The sequence below is a fragment of the Homarus americanus genome, unplaced genomic scaffold, assembly GCF_018991925.1.
Source record: "Homarus americanus isolate GMGI-L3 unplaced genomic scaffold, GMGI_Hamer_2.0 scaffold40248, whole genome shotgun sequence".
Taxonomy (NCBI): Eukaryota; Metazoa; Arthropoda; class Malacostraca; order Decapoda; family Nephropidae; genus Homarus; species Homarus americanus.
This window is the reverse complement of record NW_024712526.1, coordinates 4,133,649-4,159,684: the sequence shown is the minus strand read 5'-3', so window position 1 is coordinate 4,159,684 and position 26,036 is coordinate 4,133,649. Positions and strand designations below refer to the sequence as shown.

General features: G+C 35.8%; 1 protein-coding gene across 1 annotated transcript in view; it reads left to right on the top strand.

Annotated features, from left to right (window-relative positions):
• The window catches only part of LOC121861027, a 45,807-nt gene extending 27,643 nt beyond the window's left edge, over positions 1-18,164 (top strand). Inside the window, exons 8-13 of the mRNA XM_042358507.1 lie at positions 3,281-7,009; positions 7,512-7,680; positions 8,123-8,330; positions 12,369-12,451; positions 12,994-13,157; positions 17,945-18,164. Coding sequence (XP_042214441.1) covers positions 3,281-7,009; positions 7,512-7,680; positions 8,123-8,330; positions 12,369-12,451; positions 12,994-13,157; positions 17,945-18,052 — 4,461 coding nt within the window. The 3' untranslated portion in view covers positions 18,053-18,164. The remainder of the gene's footprint in view (positions 1-3,280; positions 7,010-7,511; positions 7,681-8,122; positions 8,331-12,368; positions 12,452-12,993; positions 13,158-17,944) is intronic.
• Positions 18,165-26,036: the final 7,872 nt, after the last annotated feature.

Sequence of the window (26,036 nt, the reverse complement as noted above, 5' to 3'; positions counted from 1 at the left end):
TACAAATAAATAATAATGGGAAAATCCTCTCACAAATAATTATCAGAAACAAATTTATTAAAAATGTGAGTCTACCCTCAAGTCTACTCCGTGCTTTGTTATTAATAAAGCGCGGAATAGACAGAACGAATGGCTCCCTGTCCCGGCCGTAAAAATGCTGGCAACTTTAAAACTACCCGCAGACATTCTTGGGTACATCCAGTGTTTCATCCACAAATAATAGAGGACCGCAAATTATCCGGGCATATTGTATGTGACTGCATGGTGTTTCCCCACACCCTATCCTTCACGGCTTCACCCACACAACTCTTTTACCAAGATTAATAATTAGTTAATTAAAAAATATATTATTAGTTTGCATGTAACAAATAACGATTTTGTTTTTTTCAATTGTATTGGAGTAAAGGTATTAGAAAACCATACTAAAGTAAAAGCTCTAAAAAAATTAGTACTTTTTAAAAAGTAAATACCCCAAAAATGTTACTTTAGTACAGTATTTTAGTAAATTTATTTAGTTACTTTACAACTTTGATATTCATAGCAAGCAATTTGAATGTTTGCTGAAATCAAGGTGAAATTTTACTATGAGAATGGACAAATGGGACACCCTGTTGATTAAAATTCTGGTGACATTATGTTTTCTTAAAATTTGATTGCAAGTTCAAATTACTTGTACCGTGTTCATGATAATTGGGATATGTTCAGGTGCCCATTGTAAAGATGGGGGTGGGGGTGGGTTACACTTCTTTCTCTCCCTTTGTTCTCAGAAATTCACATTGTTTTATGTACAAGTTATAACACTTTGATGGAGGATCTGTCCCTGGGTCCCCTTAGGAGTGCAGCAAATTCAATAAGACATCTTCACTTTCATATCTCTTCTTTTCAAACTGAGCTTGTGTAGAAACTTATATACATTGTTATAGTGAAAGCCATTATGTTTCTAACCCTCATGGCATGTGGGATGTTTCGATTGGTTTATTAACACCCAAAATTCTATATAAACGGTGGGGTTCAGAGTTAATTGATATAGCAATGAGAAGGTGAGCCTAATTTGAGCAAATTTCAAATTGCTTACAACAAAAATTAACAAAAACTTTTATGGTAAACAATAAAATTGATACATAGCATATCATAAAATACAATACAATAGCACATAATTCATGTTCAAAAAATAGCTCCTTCTGCACTCAAACCATCCTTTGGGTTCAGCAAGGCAGCCACCCAGATGACTCAGAAATGTGTGTACGTACTGTATATGCTGTGTTGTGTGTATGCCGTGCTGTCACATCGGAGGCGGCACCGTGACTGAACTGGCAGCTCAGTTACAGCTCACTGCCTCCATACATACTGTAAATGCCCATGATCTTCATTTTTCTTATTGTATAGTTTTATTTCTAAATCATGTTAGAGTATTGTAATTATTTTTCCACAACTTTTATACCATAGTTTCATTGCATGTAACTATGGTAACATGCATATAGCCATTTTACAGGCCACCTCATCTTCCTCCACCTGTGTATTGATGAGTACTCAATTATACTGTGTTTCTATTTAATTATATATTTATGTATTACAGTATTTGTGTGTGCTATGTCAGTTAGAGAGAAAACAATTCAGTACAGTAGGGTCGGGATATATCTCGAGATAGGGTATAAGGTTGTTCGCCATATACAGTACTAAGTCGCAATATATAATTACATGTAATCAATGGGGAAAATAGGGTTAGGTTCTGGAGGCCAATAAAAGTGACTAAACTTGACTTAACGAGTTCATTTTCTTACTAACTAAAGCACCAGTGAACACTAGACTCAGGAACAACAGACTGTTTCAATATCAATATCAAGGAACACCAGACTCAGCAGCTGACACACCATCCTGGGAACACCAGACTCAGTAGCAGACGCCACACTGCCACCCTCACTTTACAATCCTACACCTATATAAACGAACAAACCAAAAATATTAGTTACAGTATTAAATCTTTTCCATTAAGTTTTCCATTCTCTTCACTTCACTTTTCCCGTCACTAGCAACCCATTTACACTCACCTTAGAAGTCATAATCTGCAGCAGAGTCGGCTGCTTACTCGTCACTCACTCAGAAAGACTGAGCATGAATGCATGGGTGAGCAACCACGGTGGCGCCTCTGGTGAGCAAATAACGCATTTGTTTGCAATGGCGGTACATTTGAAATATTTCCTGCCCGATATCCCTTGTGAAATAAATAAATTTATCGCTATGCAGTCTCTCCTTGACTTACAATGGGGTTCTGTCCCAACGACCAGGTCGTAAGTCAAAAAGGCGAAAATAATACATAGAAATTCTAAAATGGGTGTCTCTTTTTCTTCTCAGCACCACGAGAATTTTCACTTTTATGCTTGCCAGCCATTTCAAAGGGAATTACAAATTAAAAAAATTTCAGTACACAGCGCGATCACTAACATTGGGACTCGAAAATAAGTAATGTGAAAAATATTTTATACGACCATGGCCATTGTATATCCGGGTTGTCGTAAGTCGAGGAGAGACTGTATATTGGAAAAAGTCGATATTTTTGGGAGTCGTGATATATATATATATATATATATATATATATATATATATATATATATATATATATATATATATATATATATATATATATATATATATATATATATATATATATATATATATATATATATATATATATATATATATATATATATATATATATATATATATATATATATATATATATATATATATATATATTTTTTTCTTATAAAAGTCATATCCCGACCCTACATATTGGATCATGGAACCTATCCCCCTTTCTCTCATGTTAAAAGATGTTCGCTATAAACAAATTCGCTGTGCATGCATCCCTCGTTTAAAGCAAGGGAGTAGTTTATATATACTGTACCAAGGTTAGGTTAACATGTTTCTTATAGACATTCTTAAGTCGAATTTCTACATAATTTGGAACACATGCTATGTACATACTGTACTTACAGAACAATGTTTAACATTCCACTATATCATAGCCTTAGTCCTTATATACATCTAAAAATCACTTAATTTAAGACAAAAGAAGAAATACAATGACAAAATACAGTAAAAATAAGTTTCAGGTAAATAAAATACTCCCGTACTATAAATTTCAAGTTTAACCCTGTTCGTATTGGCGGGCATTTGTAAGTCGGACGTTCGTAAATCGAGGACCCCATGTAAACGCCTTTAACTATGCAACAGATAAATCTATTACAGGTACATTAATTTGTTTTTTCTCTATTTCCAGAATTCTGACTCAGGATCTGAATGTGAAGAAACATCTGTGGTTGACGGCTACTGCACGCAGCTAGCCCTTGCTGAGCTCTTAGGTTCTCAAGATTGTCTTGAATATACCTGCAATGATATCTGTTTTGATGCAGATCAAGCCATGCCTCAAGAAATTGAATCTGCCACAGATCCCAATGAAACTGTGGAGGCTGGGAGTGGTTTTTGGCTTGTTCACTCAAGTGATGAAGGAAAAAGTAAAGATTATGATGAGACTTACAAAAAAATTAAGAGTGAAGGTGGTGGAAAAACAGTGGAGAGCATAGTAGTAGAGAGAAATAATGAGTCATGCAAGGAAAGTACAAGTGTTAATAGTGACAGTAAAGTTGAGCATCAAAATGATAGTCTGGGTGATGACTTAATAGGTTCCATTGTGGAGGATGACTGTAAAATGTTAGATGAAGATATGAAGGAGTGTGACACTGAAAAAGATGAAATAAATATCCAGGGAAATCTGTCAAAAGAATCCTGGATACAAATCGATAGGGATAATTTAATCAGTGATAGCCCTCAAGAAAGAGATATTACTGATACTGAATCTGTAGACAACAAATACCTGAAAAATAATAGTAAAAAAGATTATAAACCAGGTATAAACTTGGCACAAATTGAAGTTTTAAGTAATCCTCACATCAGTGAATGTCAAGATGAAGATAATTCAGATTGTGAAGTGTTAGCAGTCTTGAATAAGAGTTCAGAATGCACATTAAATACTGAATTAGAAAATGACCCTGTTTGCTGCACAATCTTACCTTCTGCCTGTGATAGCTCAGAGGATAAGATATCCTCTGAAAAATCCTCAGGTTTAGAGCTAGTGCAAAACAGGGATGAAGAAGAAGGGTCAATTAGCTGTGTTAAAGATAAAGCGAGCAATGCATCTGTAAATTCAGATCATTCAAATGACTCTTTTGCAACCCAAATCTTACAAGAAAATAAAATTTCATGTGATGTTGCATCTGTACATTCAGATGATTCTATTTCAACCCAAATCTTCTCAGAGGATGGTAATCAGATTTCATGCATTGCTACCTGTACAAAAAGTTTTCTTGAAGATGACACCATCCTCCATTCAGGTAATAAGCTTCCAGCCTCAAGTAAAGATAATGTCTCAAGACAAACTGATAGAGACAAGAAAGAGGAAAAATCTGTAAAAAGTCTTTCCTTGAATATTGCAATTGGAGGGAAAACAAGCAATCCCTGCATTGGTTTTCAAAGTGACTGCAGAAATGTGGATTTAGTGACTTTGCAGGACAGTGATTGCAGTGAACCACCACCATTACAATTAAAACAAAAAGGCAAAAGTAACTTGATGACATTTCCTGTAGGTGATAGTGATGCTATTTTACAAAGGGCAGAAGAAAGTTGTGGAGAAATATTCTCATTGCAGAAAACATTACCAATTTCTGATGAAGGGTTAAATAATGAGACAGTAAATCATGATATGGAGACAATTAAGTTGCCTCCTTCAAGAAAAATTACAGATGAGATGAAAAAAGGTCGCTTAAATTACTTGAGATCACAGCTAGTAAACCAAGATAAATGTGTGGAAACAAAGTCCATGGAAGACAAATTTCTTCTTGATTGGAGTGCACTACTAGCAAGTGAAGATGAGAGTGATGTCACTGTAACAACATCAGATAGCAGCAGCATTTCAATCCACTCTCTAGTCTTAATTGTAAGATGTCCTCAGCTCTATAAAGAAGTGAAGGAGAACAAGATGCAAGTTAAATGGGAAGGAATTTCATTTGAAGGAGCACACACATTTCTAGCATATCTGTACACTGGTACTTGTAAAATAAAGGTGAAGGATGATCCACTGTGGATGGATACCTTTGATTTAGCTCTTCAGTATAAATGTAAAGATCTTATATCATATCTAGAATCTCTTTACAAAGCCAGTTCTTCTCCGATCAAAGCAGTCTCTCTTGAAAATAGTCCCAACACTTCTAGGGTCATGAATAATAACACAAGTTCAAATGCAGACATTTGTTTAGCTTCAAAAAGATTAAGAAGCTTACAAGAAAAAAGAGGAGAAAGTGGGAGAATAGTGAGGCGTCAACTTAATTTGTCCCCAATTTGTAAAAAAACTCCAGAAGTTGTACTTAAAACTCCAGAAAGGAGGAACTCGCCAGCAAACATTGATAAAGAAAATTCATCGACTGGTGATAATGTGGAAAGAATTAGGGACACGCATATCAACCGAGGACTTCAGTCTCCTGATTTATTTGAGGAGTCTGTTCTTAGTGAAGATCCTTCACCTTCTCCACCAACACTAGTCTATCCTAATCTATCTCCATGTGAGGAAAGTGTAGCTGCTGTGCCTTCAGAACCAAGATTTTCCTCTGCTTTGGGTCCAGATAAAAATTCATCTGGTAAATTAGACTCCTTAGGTCAGCACTCGAGATCTTCATTGAATGTCCCTGCAAGTGATGTGAAAGTTTCTTCAGAAGCCTTGCCTCTTCTCAGTCCCCAAAGGACAAAGAAAATGAATAATGAAAAGCTCCTTGAAAATGAGCAAAGTTTTGAGCGTAGGAGTGCAGGCAATATATCTGACCAAACTTGTAGTTTGTCGAGTATAAAAGACACAAGATCCTCACTATTATTAAAAGCAGCTGATCAAAATGAATTTAAGGACTGTCCTGAAGTAGATGAACATTGTATGGACTATCCAGAAGCAGAGAATGACTATATGGCCTGTCATAAGTCAAATGAAGAGAACACGGACCACCCAAAGCCATATGGAGAGAACATAATTGACTGTCCTGAAGTAGGTGATGATATCTTCAGTAACTGTCCTGAAATAGGTGATAGTATCTTCAGTAACTGTCCAGAAGTAGTTGAAGGTAACATGATTGATCTAACTCTCAGTAGTTCTGATAGTTCTCCTGACTTGGATCTTACTGATGAAGAAATGGAACCATGGACAAATATGAAAACTCCTAATACTAATAAAAACATTTCTCAACAAGAACTAGACACTGTAGATGCTCCTGATGCACCAGTCCAAAATTTGACAGAAGATGAAAACCCAGACATGGAACAAGAGAATGTAAATGAACCGTACATCACCAACGTATGGGAGGATTTTGATGATGTAGGTTGTGCTTTGCCATATCCCATAGATGATTGTCCAACACCTGCAAAATATCCAGAAGTGACTGAAGCTAATGTTCATACTGATGATAATATTTTACCCATTTTAAGACAAATTTCTCAGAAAAGGAAAGAAAGCCCTTTCTCTAGCACTAAGAGGAATGTTTGTGGTGCAAGTTCTTCTCAGTGTGAGCCAGATTTTGCTCCACTGTGTGAATTGCCTGTGACAGAAGCCTCAACAAGGAAGTCTTCAGAGAAAATTGACATTAGCTCATCGAGAACAAAATTCAGAGGATCGGCATTAAAAGGAGGAGCTAAATCATTATGTGAAGATGCAAATACAATAGTGTCAGGATCTTTTATTGGCAATGAAACCTTGGTTCAGCTAACAGAGGACCTTGAAGATAGCTTAATTTGGAAAGAGTTTGAAAAGGAAGATGATGAAGGTTTCAAACAAATGTCTAAAAAAAGTTGCAAATCTGTGAATTTTCAAGAAGCAATTCCTAATCTGACGACACCTGAAACAAACAAAACATCAAAGAGGAAAACTGTGACACCATTGCCTGATTATAAGAATATGTCCACTCCCAATCTTAAGGTAAGTTAAATAGTGGATATTTTATCTCTCTAACTTACATGCAGTATAAGGTATTTTTTCTCTTGTTCTGTATAGAATTCCTTATATGCAAATTTAATATTTACTGGATTTCAGATCCTGATATAGATTGGTCAAGAATTTCTTGATTTAAAATTTAGCAAAACATTCATCATGTGGTGTTTTGAATACATTGCCGATATATTCACTTATTACCAGCTTAACAAACTTGTATGCTTGGGGCATGAGACCAAGAAGAAAGAATTAGATGGAGTGTCTGGGCTTGGAAATGGTGAGGCATGAATAAAGAAGACGAGGTTGATGTAGTTAAGATAGAGGAGAATGGGCTAAGGTCCAGTGTTGAGTTCTATGGGTATGGTTGTTGCCAGAATGAGAGTGGGTGGAAATGGACTTTCTGGTTAGTATCGTGTGTGTGTGTGTACAGTCTTTTGGTTATCTATAGTATGTATTCTGAATTTTTATACTGAAAGTTCTGTTTTTCCAGGAAGAATTATCAAAATATGGTGTGCGACCACTGGGTCGTCGGAAGGCTGTGGTACTCCTGCAGCATGTGTATGAAGAGACTCATCCCCTTGTTACTGATAGTGAGGCTGAGAGTAGCTTTTGTGAAACTCCTCACCAGAGAACACCCTTAAGGCTTACATCTAAGTTTGGTAATGATGATGTAATTTTATTTTATATATTTATTTACAGTACACCTTTTCACATATCCGTTGAGACATTGTTACATAACTACTTGACAAATTTCATAACCGAATGACAGAACACATATCGAATGACAATCTAAAATAACTGTTTGTTCATGCTAACGGAAATGATTGACATAAGTTATGAAGTTGACAGACGTGAACAATAAACCGACAGTCTACATATAGTTTGAGAATCTAACAATTGGAGAATGACATACCACCAACAGTTATTTAAGATTGTCATTCGATATGTGTTCTGTCATTCGATTATGAAATTTGTCAAATAGTTATGTAACAATGTATCAACGGATATGTGAAAAGGTGTGCAGTATTTATTTTTTATACTGTAATTTTTATTATTATTTTTGATCATTCTTGTAATACAGTTCACCATACATTTTTCCAGTAAACATGAAAAACAAAACCACAGTGCAGGAGAAAATTACATCAAAGGGCATTAAAACCTCGGCTGCAGTAGATGGTCAAAACATTAACAAGAAGGTGATTGGTAAGGATGTGACAATTGCTCCTCCCATAACTGAACAAATGGATAGTGATGAGGATGAAGAGGACTGGAGTAGCCAGATTAATTCTTCTCAAGTGTCTTCCTCAAGGTATTTTGTCAACAATTGTTAATCTATACTTGAAAGTGTGGGAAGGAATAATATTTGATGAGGGTTTTGAGATTATTCACTACTTTTGTGGGTTGCTTAACCCCTTGAGTACTAGGACCTTTAACTTGTTGTGTTCAATGTCTGAACCTCCTTAAATTCAAGAGGTTAAAACAGGGTTGACAAAAACTTTTTTTATTAACCAAAAACCATTGGGTTTAAAAAATAAATGTTTTGTTTTAATGCTATTTTGTTGCTTTTGATAAGTTTTAAGCAATTGTAGTCCTTTTATAACTTTTTAATGTGCTGTTAATCATAAGCATTACATTCAGGATGATTTAGCAATCATTTATATTCTTTTTCATCTAAAAAATCTCTGTGAAACAGCTAAATTTGAAAAACACAAGCATTGATCAGTCACCTAGACTCATCCTACATGCTTAAAGGCAAAATCTAAATTTAAGTTCATCTTAATGCATGGAAAAACTATACTTCTTTTACAGTTGAAAGTTATAAAGAATTCATTTAAGTACAGTTGGAGAGAGAGAGAGAGAGAGATGGGCAGTGGCAACTTGGCTCCCCTGGACCTGTATTATAATACAGTGGTCCCTCGATTAACGAACACAATTGGTTCCACAGAGTCATTTGTTAACCGAAAATTTCATTAACTGAATCTATTATTTCAATGAGATAATGGGTAATTGGTTCCAACTCACAGAAAAGGTACATACAAAGTAAAGCCAAAAAATGCATAAAGTCAGAAACACTCCTAAAATTCCCCTAAATCACCCTTCTACCCTCTGGTGGCAGGGCACGTCATGCTACATTAGAGCACTCACAGCTAGCGGCGGAGGGAAAGCATGGGTGGTAAGGATGCGTGGCCCAATCACAGTCCGATACATCATATGATGTCAGCGATAACGTAAGAGCGACCTAATGCGCACCCTGCCTGCGACGCTTCCCGCGTAAATGATGCAATGACCCGCGCAATTCAGAATTTTCATCCTGGCAAGGTGCCGCGTAAATGACCAAACGCGTAAACAAAATCCGCGTAAATGCGCGGATTTCACGCTTGCAGTTTCACCTTCAGTGAGCACTCACCCCCTGAAGATGTGAAATCAAAGAATGAAAGCCTTTGGGGAACCCTGGGTATTTCTCTCCCTGTTACAATATATATATATATATATATATATATACTGTATATAAAAAAAAAATAATACTGGTAACAAGTTTATTTTCTTACATTTGTAGGATTATAGTGTATTAAGAATTACCGGTATAACTTCAAGTCAACACAATATTCTCATTCTGTAAACAACAAAAATAGTTCAAAACATTTAAATTAGCTCAGTTGAACATTGAAAGGCTTATGTACTGTGTCAAGCTTAGATGCCTTTTCCTGTCCTGGGCGATTTCTTACCTTTGAGTGTACAAATCCATATGTGGAAAAAATTCTCTCAACCCCTGCTGATGATGCAACAGCTGTAAATAATTGCCTAGGAACATCCATTACATTTTCTGTCATATCATTGGCAAAATACTGCCACCAAGCAAGGGGTGAGAGAGATTTAACAACATCTTTACCAAAATAGACCTCTTTAAATGGTGCACTTCTTCCATGGAAGGACATTAATGTTGAAGGGAAATGTGGAAGAGACTCGCACACATCCTGTTCTGCAATGTCTCGCTGCTCAGGAGTCAGATGTCTGCCCTGATACCTTGGATCTATCACATTAGCTAGAAAATGGGCAGGTGTCAATGCTACTTTGATTCTTTTTTCAAACTAATCCATATCCTTCTTATCTGTTAAATACTCGTTAATATCAGTTTTCAGTTTTACCCAGATTTCTACAGCATCACTTAATAGGGTATGTTCTCTCTGGACACAGTCCAATGCCACAGCAATAGGCTTAAGTCTCTCTAAATAGTCTTATGCAGTTCTTTTTAATGCCTTATCATGAACTTTCCTTTAAATTTTCCTATCAATGTCTTCACTATTTTCTTTGCACACTTTGACAAGGGTCTCCCAGTTTTTTAAATAAGATTCAATAGAATCTGTCACTGTGTTCCATCGTGTGTCTGATGGCATTACTAGCATTGTTCCTCCTGCTCTTCTATACAAAGATCCTGGGATGTGATGATTTCTGAATTTCAATAGTATTTATTATCTTTGGTAACAATATATTTCATGTAAATATATACATTAATAATGAGACCTTATGATATGATCAAAGTTTCGCAAAACTGGAGAGAACAGACTATAGTAAAGTAACATAATTATGTAAATCCAAATAATGTTATTAGCCTGCTGCATTGCATATACTTTTCAATCATGTAGAATAAAAAGAGAAAACAGTTATGAGTAAAACAATCATTTTGATTTAAATCATGATTTTTTTACTCTGATTTAAGTTGATTTAAATCATTTGATTTAAATCATAACAACCCTGCTCCCACAGTGCTTTTCTGTTCACCCTATCGTATGCCTTTCCAAATCTACTATAAATCATTAAAACCACCTGGAAGTAGTAAAAAACAACATGTAGCCTATTAAAACAAAAAAGGCATAGATTAAAAAACAAACATTAAGGCGTTAACAGTTACGGGCAAGTCGAAGGGAATGATCGAAACCCGTCTTTTGACGCATTCAATATTTATTGATGTGGTCAAAACCTGCAGAGGAGAAGGCATTCATAATATTACAAGGTGATCCATCTGATACATAATTAGTTAGTCACACACAATTTTATCTTAATTACAATTTATTAAACATAATGACATAACACAAAGTTCATAACTCTATTAATCTTAGCTTCGCTTTATTCTGCATTGTCTTATTACTCCAGGTTAAGCAGAAACGAGTAGGCGTAATTAGTCAACAATATTTCAGTACCGAGGGGTATGTCATCACTTAGGCTGTACTTACAAGTGCGGGTTAATGCTGATCAGTATGGTGTTCCAAGAGAAAACAGTATTGCGTAAATCGTCCCAGCACAAATTCTCGGACAGGAGAAGGCTGGTCTTCACAGCATCACTAGAGAGGGCGATCTGTCTCATATGAGGGGCGGGCAGCCACCGCCACCAGTCTAAGACAGTCCACTCAGCAGAACCAGGACTTGTCTGTAAACACTTCTACTTCTGGCGAGGTCACAGGTCGAAAGATTTTATGGCATCACACGCCAGCACTGTAGCTGAAGCCAGCGGTGATAACACATTGCTTTAGCCCAGGTTATTTCCTATTATTCTGTCTGGGTCCTAGAAACATAAGGAATTAGTTTATAGGACTTCCCCCTCCTGAGCTCTCAGTATTGGGTTCACTGGTGCACCTCAGGTAATCATTATTATTTGAATGGTTTGCTAGCAGGTATAGAATCAAAGGGGTGCCAACTCTCTAATACCTGCTTGGCCCTAGTCAAAAATAATATGCCTAAACATTTTTGTTCAGCTATTCATATAAAGCAAATGTAATGTCTATATGAACTGTATATGAAGACCTAACATGTTTGTATTCCTGGTTCAAAAATTTTTTTTTTTTGAGAAAACATTAATTTGAAGTTTTTAATACTGTAGTCAACTTTAATCCTGACACTAAACAATGGCAACTTCTTAAGATACGTGCCTGCGTCTCCCATTTTATTTTATTTTCTGTGTGTATACAGTACTGGTTTGTATATTACATCATTTATCTATTATTCTTACTTATGTTATAAAATATTGGAAAGTTAGTAACATTTTCATGAGGTGTACAGTGTATGAATATTCATGAACTCGGTTCACATTAGAATTTTGGCCAATGATTAGTAACTTTAGTATTGTAATCACTTTAGTGCTGTATCAAAGATGTTAAAATTCTTTAAGTCATCCCCACAAATTTAAGAGCCTATTGTGCACATATTTATAGATGAATGTTACTAAATCAGTTATTCACTACTGTATAGAAATAAATTTAGACTGGAAATTTTGGAAAGCTCTTACTCTAAGGCAAGGCATAACAATATCTATTTTTTCAAGCTAATAGGATTACTTTTTTCATACCTACAGCAGTGCTGGTTCTGAATTTGAATGCCTTGAGGAGTCGATGTTAAGAATTGGTGAGGACGACATTATTTCCCCAACTCGGCAAGGTATGTTTTTAGCCTATTTTGTGGAATCTTATTAAGCAGGGAATTTAATTGGGGATGGACTTCCAGCTGGGGGGTGTTGATGTTAGGTTGTGTGAAACCACATTTGATATCTTAGGGGATTAGTTTGAAAGGTTTCTTCAGTCTGCTGGTGAGTACAATGTATAGTGTATATACAGTCGTATCTTTTGTTTATTTACTATACCGTAAAGCAGTGTTTGCATAAATGGATACAGTTCTGTGGATGTCCAACTGTAGTTAGCCTCCTTAGCAACAGTGCTCCATTCACCAATACCTGGAAAATTTCCATAAATGTATGATTTTTTCCAGGAGTAAGGATTTGTCTCAATGCCTGGAAATCTCTTGAACATGGAAATGTTCTGCACCATTTGTCCAAACAGTTGACATTTAGTTCACTTATACTAATCTGAAGGCAAACCAAAAACAGGTTTTTCCATAAATTATTTGTACTTAGAATTTAAAATAGGGTCTTTGGTGCCATCCTCAACCATTTATCATCAGCTTCAACTTTTATTTTATTTCAGTTAATCTTGGTAGTCAGGTAGTGCAATTCATTACCAGTGATCCAGAGCTGCACCAAAAGGTTCTGTTGTATGAACCCTTCTTTGTTGAGGAACTGCAGTCTAACCTCAAGGCCAACGGTGTTAAGTGCAATATGAAAAACCTGCTTGGTGTTTTAGATGATCAGGTAAGTTGAGTACAATTTTGTACTGTAATTTTTTTTAAATACACTGTACTGTACGTATTTTACCGAGAGCTAAGTTTCATTCTTTCTTGTTCAGCTGATAGTAGTGCCTAGAATCGTCCATAATGTATAAATATTGAATATATTTTATATTGACTGAAAATGAAAGAGGGTTGTATAGGACTGATGGCTCATCAGAGGCAATGTGGGTATAGTACACAAGGAGACAGTGTGGCTGACCCTGCACTCGTACTACCTTTCAGTATTCCCAATTGAAAAGTTTGGTACTCATTCTGCTGCTGGGTCAACTGCGAGCACCCTACACACAAACCAGCCATGGGACTCAAGTGTAACAATGTAATACACTACAGATATTTTTTTCCAGTCTTGTTAGCCTTTTCCTTGGTATTCTGCATATTTCCAGATTACATTACAGTATTCATGCATCTTGGAGCTGTGTCATAAGGAGGGAAATGAAAAGGATTACATTAATAATCGAATAATGCAGGAATGGAAAACAAATGGAGTGCTGAGATTATTATTTAGTGGAAAGACTGTATGTTGTGTGTGTGTGTGTGTTTCCAAGGAAAATGTATGCAGTAGTAGTGAGCACCAACTTCTACATTTGGATGTGAAACTCAAGTACATGTGAGAAGTGATTGATAGATACATTGAGAAGCATTTTAGGAGTTTGGAGAATTGGTAGAGTAAAGATTGAAAATGTAAGTTGAATGTATGGTGTCAAAAAGTTTCTTGTAGAGTCTAATGTTGGTGGTACAGTGATAACGTACGTATCTCTCACCAATATGTCAAGGGCTCAAGCCCCACTTGGTCTAGACCAGGGGTTCTCAACCAGGGGGGAATTTCCCCCCTCAGGTTTTTGGGGGGGGGGGGGAACTGATACTAATATGGAAAAAATAAAGGATTTTCAGTATTATATGCATATTATTTGGAATGCACTTTTTGAGGCAGACAATCTTGGAAAGGAGGGGGGAATGACATTCTGACATATGGTGAAAGGGGTGCATGGGGCAAACAAGGTTGAGAACCACTGGTCTAGACACACATGAGAAAGGTGTTATCCAGTGTGAATCTACCAAACATCACAGTTTCCTGAACTCCAGTTTCCTCCTATGCTAACACTGGATAGATCAACTGCCCAAACAGCTAGTAAGCTGATAAGTGGTGAAAATTATTAAAAAGATATACAGTATAGTCTGGATTTACGGGGTTTTTGTTTATGCCAGAATGAAATGTTTTAATTACGCGGTAAATTTCATCATTTACGCGGGAAGCGGCTCGGGCAGGGTGCGTACAAGGTCGCCCAGTCATCAAGACATTACCGAGTTCTTCACCCGCCACCCACCACAGCCGGCCCAAGTCAGTGATAGTGAGGATATGAACTTTGAGGGGTTTGACAAAGAGGCCCTGCAACCCTCTGTGGTGGATAGTGATAGAAGTGATACAGGTGAGGGCCAATAATCTGCACTCTGCCTATGAACCAACTCCCCATCCCCGTGTGCCCAGCCATCTTTTCTAATGTAAGTGTTAAAGAACCTAATATTATTGATATTTCTCTTAAATATTAATTGTGTGCATACCATCATAAAATTAAGATGTTATTTTTATTACAACGTAGGTATTGTGTCGGAAAAAGTGGTGTTTGGGAGTCGGCCCGGTCTCTATTTCAATTAATCCCATATGTTCTGTTATTTCGTTTACGCGTTTCTTGTTTTACGCGGACCTCCACGGGTGCAACTGACCGCGTAAATGCAGACTACCGGTATACTGTGTGTGTGTGTGTGTGTGTGTGTGTGTGTGTGTGTGTATATATATATATATATATATATATATATATATATATATATATATATATATATATATATATATATATATATATATATATATATATATATATATATATATATATATATATATATATATATATATATATATATATATATATATATATATATATATATATATAGTCAACCCTCACTTTACGCGGTCCCACATTCCGCGTTTCCACGTTTACGCGGTGCCCTGCCAGAACCCAGGATGCTCACATTCCGCGGTGGGTGTACCCCTTTACACGGGTGAAGTATAATTTTTTTATTTAGCTCATAAAATTCATACAAATTATCCGGCCAGAATATAATTTACATTGCTGGAATTCTTACAATTTGATGATCATTTTGAATATAAACATCATAGATTTTGCATTAGACATACAAATTTTAGATATAATGTTTACTCTTGAGTAAATATGTTATCTTTTGTGCAAAATATATGATATTTATATTCAAAATATTCCTGGTCTTACAAGGAATCCAGCAATGTCAATTATATTATCCTAACTTTAGTCTGATTTATTATTTATTACTAAAAAGGTAAACAGTCTGGTATTCCCACACATTTATGTAGTAGGGACGGTTGGTGAGGGGTGGGGGGGAGGGAGGGACCGGCGACCGACCATCTGTTACCGTGTGAAGAATATTTTTTTTTTTATTAACTGAAGATTTTTATTTTAGCTCATAAAATTCATACAAATTACCCGGCCAGAATATAATTTACATTGCTGGAATTCTTACAATTTGATGATCATTTTGAATATAAACATCATAGATTTTGCATTAGACATACAAATTTTAGATGTAATGATTGCTCTGAGTAAATATGTTATCTTTTGTGCAAAATATATGACATTTATATTCAAAATATTCCTGGTCTTACAAGGAATCCAGCAATGTCAATTATATTATCCTAACTTTAGTTTGAGGTATTATTTATTACTATACCTGGTTTTCCCCCCAAAATTTCTCAGAGGGAAGAGCCAGCAGTGTAGTGTGAGAAGAGGGGGAGGGAGTCGTGTCCATTATTTGAATGGACATTAACTTGGCGACTGTATTTCTCTATTTCTCTTAAGTATTAATTGTGTGCATGTACCATCATAAAATTAAGATGTTATTTTTACTAGAACATAGGTATTGTGTTGGAAAAAGTGGAGTTTGGGGGTCAGCTGGTCTCTATTTCATTTAATCCCATATGTTATGTTATTCACTTTACGCGTTTCTCACTTTCCGCGGTACCCTGTGGGTTACATTAACCACGTAAAGTGAGGGTTGACTGTATATATATATATATATATATATATATATATATATATATATATATATATATATATATATATATATATATATATATATATATATATATATATATATATATATATATATATATATATTAAAAATAAAAACATGGTTGAAAGTACACAAAGTTGATATGAGTAGTATACAATACAGGTGACTCTTGCTTTATACAACTTCTCTTAATGCAATTTCAATACCTGTACATATATTGTGTAAGAACCCTGTTTCGACCACTGCAAAAGAAAAAAATAGAAAAAATTGCAGTTATGCATCTGATCTGGTTGGATGTATGAAGCTCATGCAGCCAGTGTATGTGCACTTGGACTCCACTTTGTGGTTAGGGCTTGTGAGGCCTTGTTGAAGCCAGTGGATTGGTTAATGAGTAGCCACGTGAGGCTACTCTCATCTTGTAGTGTGCAGATTTGCCTTTACAATTAACTAGCACAGTGTCATCTAAGCTAGTGCTTCTCAACCCTTTCTGTTTTATTCACCTTAAATATTTCGATTCATAAATCATTTTCCCATTTTAATGCACAGGAAAAGTAAACACTTTTATTTGATGTGTGCTTTATTTATCAAGACTTCAATTACAGCCACTCCTCGACTTACGACGGGGTTAGGGACCCAAATCCAGGTCGTAAGTCGAAAATGCGAAGATAATACATAGAAAATCTAAAATAGGTGTCTCTTTTTCTTCTCAGCACCATAAAACTCTCAATTTTAAGCTTGCCAGCCATTTTAAAGTAAATTACAAATGAAAATTTTGTCAGTACACTGCACACAATCACTAACGTCGGGACTCGAAAATACGTAATTTGAAAAATTTTTGGTACGACTGGGGTGGTCGTATGTCCTGGTGGTCGTAAGTCTAGTAGGTCATAAGTCGAGGAGTAGCTGTGTAAGCATTCCGTAATATGATTACAGCTAGAGTAAATAATGTCTAAACTTACCTGACATAACTACAGTATATACATAATCTTCTTTGCCAACTACGGCTGTACAACTAGTGACCTTTCTGTTCTTGAATTTTGTTTGCAATTGCACCGTAGTTACAAATGGTAGAGGTTTCAAGAGCTCCCTGCATCAATTCGGGGACCTCCTGTAATGTAAAATCAGTGCTCAAGGAGTGACAGTGGAGTGGATTCACTTGTGACCGTGTTAACATTAATAAACCTGACAACTTACCCGGTAAGATACACAGTGAATTGTTGTGATTCACCCTGGATGTGATCAAGAATATGTGGATAATTCTGTTTGCTCTAGCTCTTTTATGTTGTGTTCTATTCTGTACTTATCTTGCTCCCTCTCCATTGTATTTCCCTCCTTAAAGGTTTCTGTCCCATACAAAATTAGTAGTCATAAAAATAATGGAGACAGATATGATTTGTGCCTGTAGGCTGTAAGACCGATTACTTTGGAAAATAGTAGGCGGGAGAAACTTAATTGGATACCATAGTTCTCTGATCTAAATTATAGATTAAACTTGTAAATTTCAATAAATATCAAATTTATATTTAAATAATATTTTAACTGAATTAATAATGTAATTCATGACAGCTCTACCAGTTTGTGACTAGATTACTCAAGACTGAAAATATCAACTAACAGCTGTCTAATATACCTCCTCTTTGTCTGTTCCAGTGCATAACTTTCCGTACACACCAAGGCCAAAAGAATAGAGCAAGGACAAGAAGATCTAAGAAAAAATCTTTAATCCAATCTCCCAAGAAATATAAGGAAAAATTGTAGTTATTTGTTTTGTTTGAAAGAATAAGCAAAATAAGGGAAATAAATACTTGGGACCAGATGCATTTCGGTTTTTGGAATTTTTTGGATTTCAGAATGGTTAGTTTTTTTTTTTTTTGTTCAGGGATCAGCCCACCCGGGCACAGCAGGTCACTGACTCACATTGGGGCCTGGGGGCTAAAATATAATAATAATAATAATAATAATAATAATAATAATTCATAGATCTAGGTCATGTTTCTCACTTTTGATCTTTTTTTCATTCTTGTATTTCTTTATTATTATTATTATTTCATTATTACAGTACTGTATTATTGTTATTATTATTATTATTATTGTTATCATTTTTATTTTATTTTTGTGTATTTTTTATTAAAAATTTTATTTACTATGAATAATTATTATTATTACTGTATTATCATTATTATTATTATTATTACCTGTATTATTATAATTATTATTACTATTACATTTTCACCCCCCAGGCCCCGATGTGGGTCAGTGACATGTGGCTCCACAAAAAAAGATTTCGGTTTTCGGAATTTCGGATAAAGGGTTGTCAGCCTGTATTAAAAAAAGAAAAAGAATTCTTTCTCCTTAGTCACTGAATCTCTCATTAAACTGACAGTACCACTTTTCAAGGAACGAGGCGATAGAGCTGATACAGTGCTCTCCTCGTGTTCCAGGTGGGTGGTGGTTCAATTCCTGGGCACTCCTAGTTCACCCAGCTGTAAATGGGCACCTAAATTTACAACATGAGGAATTGAATGCATGCTGGCTCCTTGTGTACCAAAGGCTTAGCATACAGTGTGCTGTATCCACACTGTCCCTAATGAACTGTCATGTCTATGGAACTCACTTTCACCATATGTTTACCCCTCTAACTTCTTTTAATTTCTCTAGTTCTTGCCCTTCATTTACAGTCCCTAGCCCCAAATCTTTCTCATATTCTGTTTCCATTCTGTATACAATAATATATTTGTAAGCTTTCCTTTTTCTCTCTCTCTTTCTCTGTTTGAATGCAGACCAGCATTAGTTGTACAGTTATCTGAGAGATGGGGGGGGGAGGGAGATAAACAAGTAAAGGATATCTGCCTCAGCAATTTGACCAACTGAAGACATTAGTAAAGTACACTATCTCTTAGCAGCTGTCTCACTGTTGAAGCTCCTGTAAGACTTATACTGAACTCACCTTTCCTTCTGCAACTTTCTTGAATTATATTTTCTTCTCCCTTCCAGACATTCATTCTATTTGCTCAATCATTTAATCTTTCCTGTTTTGTATTCCTTCCTTTGGCCTCTTATATTTCCTTTCCCTAAGTCGTATTTTTCTTTCCCCTTATATCATTCACTTCATTGAAGACCAACCATTTTATATACAGTGGTCCTTTGGTTAACGAACACAATTCGTTCCAGAAGGTTGTTCATTAACCGAAAATTCCGTTAACCGAAATCATTGTTTCAATGGGATTTTGGATAATTGGTTCCAGCTCACCGAAAATTACATAAAAATTAAAAAAAAATGCAGTAAAGTGCACTTACTTTGAGGTTTGTATGGAGAAGGCTCCTGGTTGATGATGGGAATTTGAAGTGGGGGTAGAGGAGAAGAGAAGGAAGTGGGGTGGAAGAGAAATCACCCCATGCTTCATGCCGTCATTTCACCCATAAAATTTTAAGTTCACTTGGTGTAATTCAAGAATATTTTCTTTAAATCATCACTGCACTGCACTATATATTGTCAATATGTTAAATAAATTTCAGAATGACCAATAATTGTACTGTAAAAATAGTTTATGTTCAAGAGAGCCACAAGCAAGAAGTTAATCTCCACTGACCAGAGATACAAACTGACATCTTGGTGGGTGAGTGAAGTGCCCGATTGGCGCACCAAAACTAGTTTCCTGTACTGCAATTATGTTAAATAAGTGTTAAAATGACTAAATATTTGAATATAAAACTTGGAAAATTATTGAATAGTACAACCTTCTTGATATTTACTCTAATGGGAACGAATTTAAGCCCTAGAACCGGTTACTGTATTGGCGGACTAATATTTTTGTTTGTTAACCGAATTGAAGATTCTTATGGAAGGTAATTCCATGGTGGAAACCAGTTTGAACATTTGCGAACACGCAGGAATGAGTATACTAGACTAGGGGGAGAACATTAAAGTTTTCTTTTATGCCATTTAATTTTCTTAAATTTAATGTTATTTTCTGTAATTTAACTCATTTGACTTGTATCTATGTCAATAAACACCTAAATAAAAAAAAAAATATATGAGTAATGGGCAGTCAAAGAGTGAGCACATTTTTTTAGGACACCCTGTATATGTGTGTGTGTGTATATATAAAATTGTAAAAATTGTAAGAAAGTGCATAAATATGCATCTAAACCCCTGAAATAAAGAATATCATTAATATTTGTAATAAAAAACAATAAATTAGAAAAAAAAAAGAAAAAAAAATTAAATAATGTTCGTTGTAGGAGTTTCGTTCGTTATAGCATTCTCAATTTTATAGGTAAAACCGTTCGTTATAGGAATATTCGTAGTAGGATCCGTTCGTTATAGCATACCCCGGTGTGTGTGTGTGTGTGTGTGTGTGTGTGCGTGCGTGTGTGTGTGTGTGTGTGTGTGTGTGTGTGTGTGTGTGTGTGTGTGTGTGTGTGTGTGTGTGTGTGTGTGTGTGTATATGTGTGTGTGTGTGTGTGTGTGTGTGTGTGTGTGTGTGTGTGTGTGTGTGTGTGTGTGTGTGTGTGTGTGTGTGTGTGTGTGTGTGTGTGTGTGTGTGTGTGTGTGTGTGTGTGTGTGTGTGTGTGTGTGTGTGTGTGTGTGTGTGTGTGTGTGTGTGTGTGTGTGTGTGTGTGTGTGTGTGTGTGTGTGTGTGTGTGTGTGTGTGTGTGTGTGTGTGTGTGTGTGTGTGTGTGTGTGTGTGTGTGTGTGTGTGTGTGTGTGTGTGTGTGTGTGTGTGTGTGTGTGTGTGTGTGTGTGTGTGTGTGTGTGTGTGTGTGTGTGTGTGTGTGTGTGTGTGTGTGTGTGTGTGTGTGTGTGTGTGTGTGTGTGTGTGTGTGTGTGTGTGTGTGTGTGTGTGTGTGTGTGTGTGTGTGTGTGTGTGTGTGTGTGTGTGTGTGTGTGTGTGTGTGTGTGTGTGTGTGTGTGTGTGTGTGTGTGTGTGTGTGTGTGTGTGTGTGTGTGTGTGTGTGTGTGTGTGTGTGTGTGTGTGTGTGTGTGTGTGTGTGTGTGTGTGTGTGTGTGTGTGTGTGTGTGTGTGTGTGTGTGTGTGTGTGTGTGTGTGTGTGTGTGTGTGTGTGTGTGTGTGTGTGTGTGTGTGTGTGTGTGTGTGTGTGTGTGTGTGTGTGTGTGTGTGTGTGTGTGTGTGTGTGTGTGTGTGTGTGTGTGTGTGTGTGTGGAAAAAATGGGAAATATCTACTTTCTGGGAAAGTTGGTTATCTACTTATCATAAAAAACGGGAAATTTGTATCATAGAAAATGGGAAATATCTACTTTCCGGGAAAGTTGGTTATCTACATTCCCGAAAAGTAGATTATCTAATTTTCGGGAAAGTAGATTATCAACTTTTTGGGGAAGTAGTGTAGTGGCTCCTCTCCCCTACAACTCCCAACTGAGCTCCGGCCGCGCGCCTACCAGCCAATCAGCGTACAGTCAGCTACGCCGAGAGACTAGGTCTATGCAGAGGACGTAGGGGTACAATCGCCAACCTAGTCTTGACCTTCAACCTCCAGTTCAGGATCAGAGCGTTTCACACCTTAAGCTTAAGCTGCTGTGATTGGCCCTCTCACTACGCTCACCCCAAATCCTAATCCTCATAAATTGTATAAATACGGCCATGCCTGGCCAGGGAGACCATTCTACACTCGGCTACTGGACCAGCAACATCTCTCACAGCTCCACACCACCCAGCTTCCTCAGAAACCTCCTAGCCCTACAGGACCTCTGAGCAAGTTTCTCCTCACCTAGTCACTCCTAAGCACTGCGCTGTACAACAATATATATACAGAAAGCGCATTGTGAGTTTCTATCCTACCTCATTCCTGAGTGTGAGATATCTACATGTACGTACGTTTGTGTGCCCATACTACGAGAATTGACAACTGGCCACATACAGTACGCTACAGTATATTATGAGTTTTGGGGAAATATTACCTAATTTTCCGAAGTAGATTATCATAGAAAACGGGAAATTTGTATCACAGAAAATGAGAAATATCTACTTTCTTTGGAAAGTTGGTTATCTACTTATCATAGAAAACGGGAAATTTGTATTATAGAAAATGGGAAATATCTACTTTCTGGGAAAGTTGGGTATCTACATTCCCGAAAAGTAGATGATCTACTTTTCAGGAAAGTAGATAATCGGTTTTTTGGGGGAAGTAGATTATCGAATTTTGGGGAAATATTACCTAATTTTCCAAAGTAGATTATCATAGAAAATGGGAAATATCTACTTTCTGGGAAGTTGGTTATCTACTTTCCCGAAAAGTAGATGATCTACTTTTCAGGAAAGTAGATAATCGGTTTTTTTGGAAGTAGATTATCGATTTTTGGGGAAATATTACCAATTTTCCGAAGTAGATTATCATAGAAAACGGGAAATTTTGTATCATAGAAAATGGGAGATATCTACTTTCCGGGAAAGTTGGTTCTCTACTTTCCCGAAAAGTAGATTATCTACTTTTCGGGAAAGTAGATTATCGACTTTTTGGGGAAGTAGATTATCGAATTTTGGGGAAATATTACCTAATTTTCCGAAGTAGATTATCATAGAAAACGGGAAATTTGTATCACAGAAAATGGGAAATATCTACTTTCTGGGAAAGTTGGTTATCTACTTATCAAAAAAAACGGGAAATTTGTGTCACAGAAAATGGGAAATATCTACTTTCCGGGAAAGTTGGTTATCTATTCGAAAATAGATTATCTACTTTTCGAAAGTAGATTATCGACTTTTTGGGAAGTAGATTACGACTTTTGGGGAAATATTACCTAATTTTCCGAAGCAGATTATCATAGAAAACGGGAAATTTGTATCATAGAAAAATGGGAAATATCTACTTTCCGAAAGTTGGTTATCTACTTTCCCGAAAAGTAGATTATCTACTTTTCGGAAAGTAGATAATCGGTTTTTTGGAAGTAGATTATCGATTTTTGGGGAAAATATTACCAATTTTCCGAAGTAGATTATCATAGAAAACGGGAAAATTTTGTATCATAGAAAATGGGAAATATTCACTTTCCGAAAGTTGGTTATTCATTTTCCCGAAAAAGTAGATATTCATTTTTCAGGACAGTAGAGATAATCGGTTTTTGGAAAGTAGATTATCGACTTGGGGAAGGAGATTACGACTTTGGGGAAATATTACCTAATTTTTGCGAAGCAGATTATCATAGAAAAAACGGGAAAATTTTTAATATAGAAAATGGGAAATATCTACTTTTCCGCGAAAGTTAAGTCTATGATTCCTGAAAAAGCAGATTAACTATTACTTTTTGGGAGTAGATTATCGACTTTTGGGGAAGTAGATTATCGAATTTTGGGGAAATATTACCTAATTTTCCGGAAGTAGATTATCATAGAAAACGGAAATTTGTATCACAGAAAATGGGAAATATTTCTCCATTTCAGAAAGTTGGTTATCTACTTATCAAAAAACGGGAAATTTGTGTCACAGAAAATGGGGAAATATCTACTTTCCAAAGTTGGTTATTCCCTAGTAGATTACCCATTTTCGGAAAGTAGATTATCGACTTTTTGGGGAAGTAGATTACGACTTGGGGAAATATTACCTAATTTTCCGAAGTAGATTATCATAGAAAACGGGAAATTTTGCATCATGCAGGGGAAATATCTACTTCGAAAGTTGGTTATCTAACACTTCGAAAGCAGATTATCTATTTTTCAGGAAAGTAGATAATCGGTTTTTTGGAAGTAGATTATCGATTTTGGGGAAATATTACCACCTTTCCGAAGTAGATTATCATAGAAAACGGGGAAATTCTTGTATCATAGAAAATGGGAAATATCTACTTTCCGAAAGTTGGTTATCTACTTTCCTGAAAAGATTATCACTTTTCAGGACAAAAATGGGAAATATCTACTTTGCGAAGTAGATTATCATAGAAACGGGAAAGTTGGTTACTTCTCACATTCCCGAAAAGTAGACTTTTTGGGAAAGTAGAATCGACTTTTGGGAAGTAGATATTTTTGGGAAAGTAGATTATCGACTTCTCTGGGGGAAGTACGGATTTATCGAACTTTCCGAAAGTTGGTTATTTACATTCCCGAAAAATTATTACCTAATTTTCGACTTTTGTGAAGTAGATTACGACTTTTGGGGAAATATTTTAATTTTTCCGGAAGTAGCATAGAAAACGGGAAATTTTAATCATAGAAAATAGAAATATCTACTTTCCGGGAAAGTTGGTTATCTACTTCCCGAAAAGCAGATTATCTACTTTCAGGACAGTAGATATCACAGAAAACTTTTGGGGGAAATATTACCTAATTTTTTTGCGAAGTAGATTATCATAGAAAACGGGAAATTTGTATCATAGAAAATGGGAAATATCTACTTTTCCATGGTTGGTTATTATTCACGAAAAGTAGATTAATACTTTTTGGGAAAAAATCGACTTTTTGGGGGTAGATTATCGAATTTTGGGGAAATATTACCTAATTTTTCCGAAGTAGATTATCAGAAAACGGGGAAATTTGGTATCACAGAAAATGGGAAAATATCTACTTTCTGGGAAATTCACTTTCCGGGGAAATTTGTATCATAGAAAATGGTTACTTTCGGGAAAGTTGGTTACTACTTTCCTGAAAAGCCATTGCGAAAGAAAAGTAGATTATCTACTTTTCGAAAGATTATCATAGAGAAAACGGAAAGATAGAAAATGGGGACTTTCCGAAAGTTGGGGAAGTAGATTTCACTTTTTCGAAAGCAGATTATCGACTTTGGGAAATATTACCTAATTCTCGAAGCAGGTTATTAGAAAACGGAAATCTTGTATCGAAGAAATATCTACTTTCCGGAAAGATCTATCACAGAAAACGATTTTGGGGGAAATTTTTGTATCATAGAAAACGGGAAATTTTTAAAATAGAAATGGGAAATATCTACTTTCCGGGAAAGTTGGTTATTCATTTTCGAGAAGTAGATTATTCATTTTTCAGGACAGTAGATAATCGGTTTTTGGAAAGTAGATTATCGACTTTTTGGGGAAGTAGATTACGACTTTTGGGGAAATATTACCTAATTTTCCGAAGTAGGTTATCATATAAAACGGGAAATTTTGTATCATAGAAAATGGGAAATATCTACTTTCCGGGAAAGTTGGTTATCTACTTTCCCGAAAAGTAGATTATCTACTTTTCAGGAAAGTAGATAATCGGTTTTTTTGGAAGTAGATTATCGATTTTTGGGGAAATATTACCAATTTTCCGAAGTAGATTATCATAGAAAACGGGAAATTTTGTATCATAGAAAATGGGAAATAGCTACTTTACGGGAAAGTTGGTTATCTACTTTCCCGAAAAGTAGATTATCTACTTTTCAGGACAGTAGATAATCGGTTTTTTGGAAAGTAGATTATCGACTTTTTGGGGAAGGAGATTACGACTTTTGGGGAAATATTACCTAATTTTTGCGAAGTAGATAATCATAGAAAACGGGAAATTTGTATCATAGAAAATGGGAAATATCTACTTTCCGCGAAAGCTGGTTATCTACATTCCCGAAAAGTAGATTAACTACTTTTTGGGAAAGTAGATTATCGACTTTTTGGGGAAGTAGATTATCGAATTTTGGGGAAATATTACCTAATTTTCCGAAGTAGATTATCATAGACAACGGGAAATTTGTATCACAGAAAATGGGAAATATCTACTTTCTGGGAAAGTTGGTTATCTACTTATCAAAAAAAACGGGAAATTTGTATCATAGAAAATGGGAAATATCTACTTTC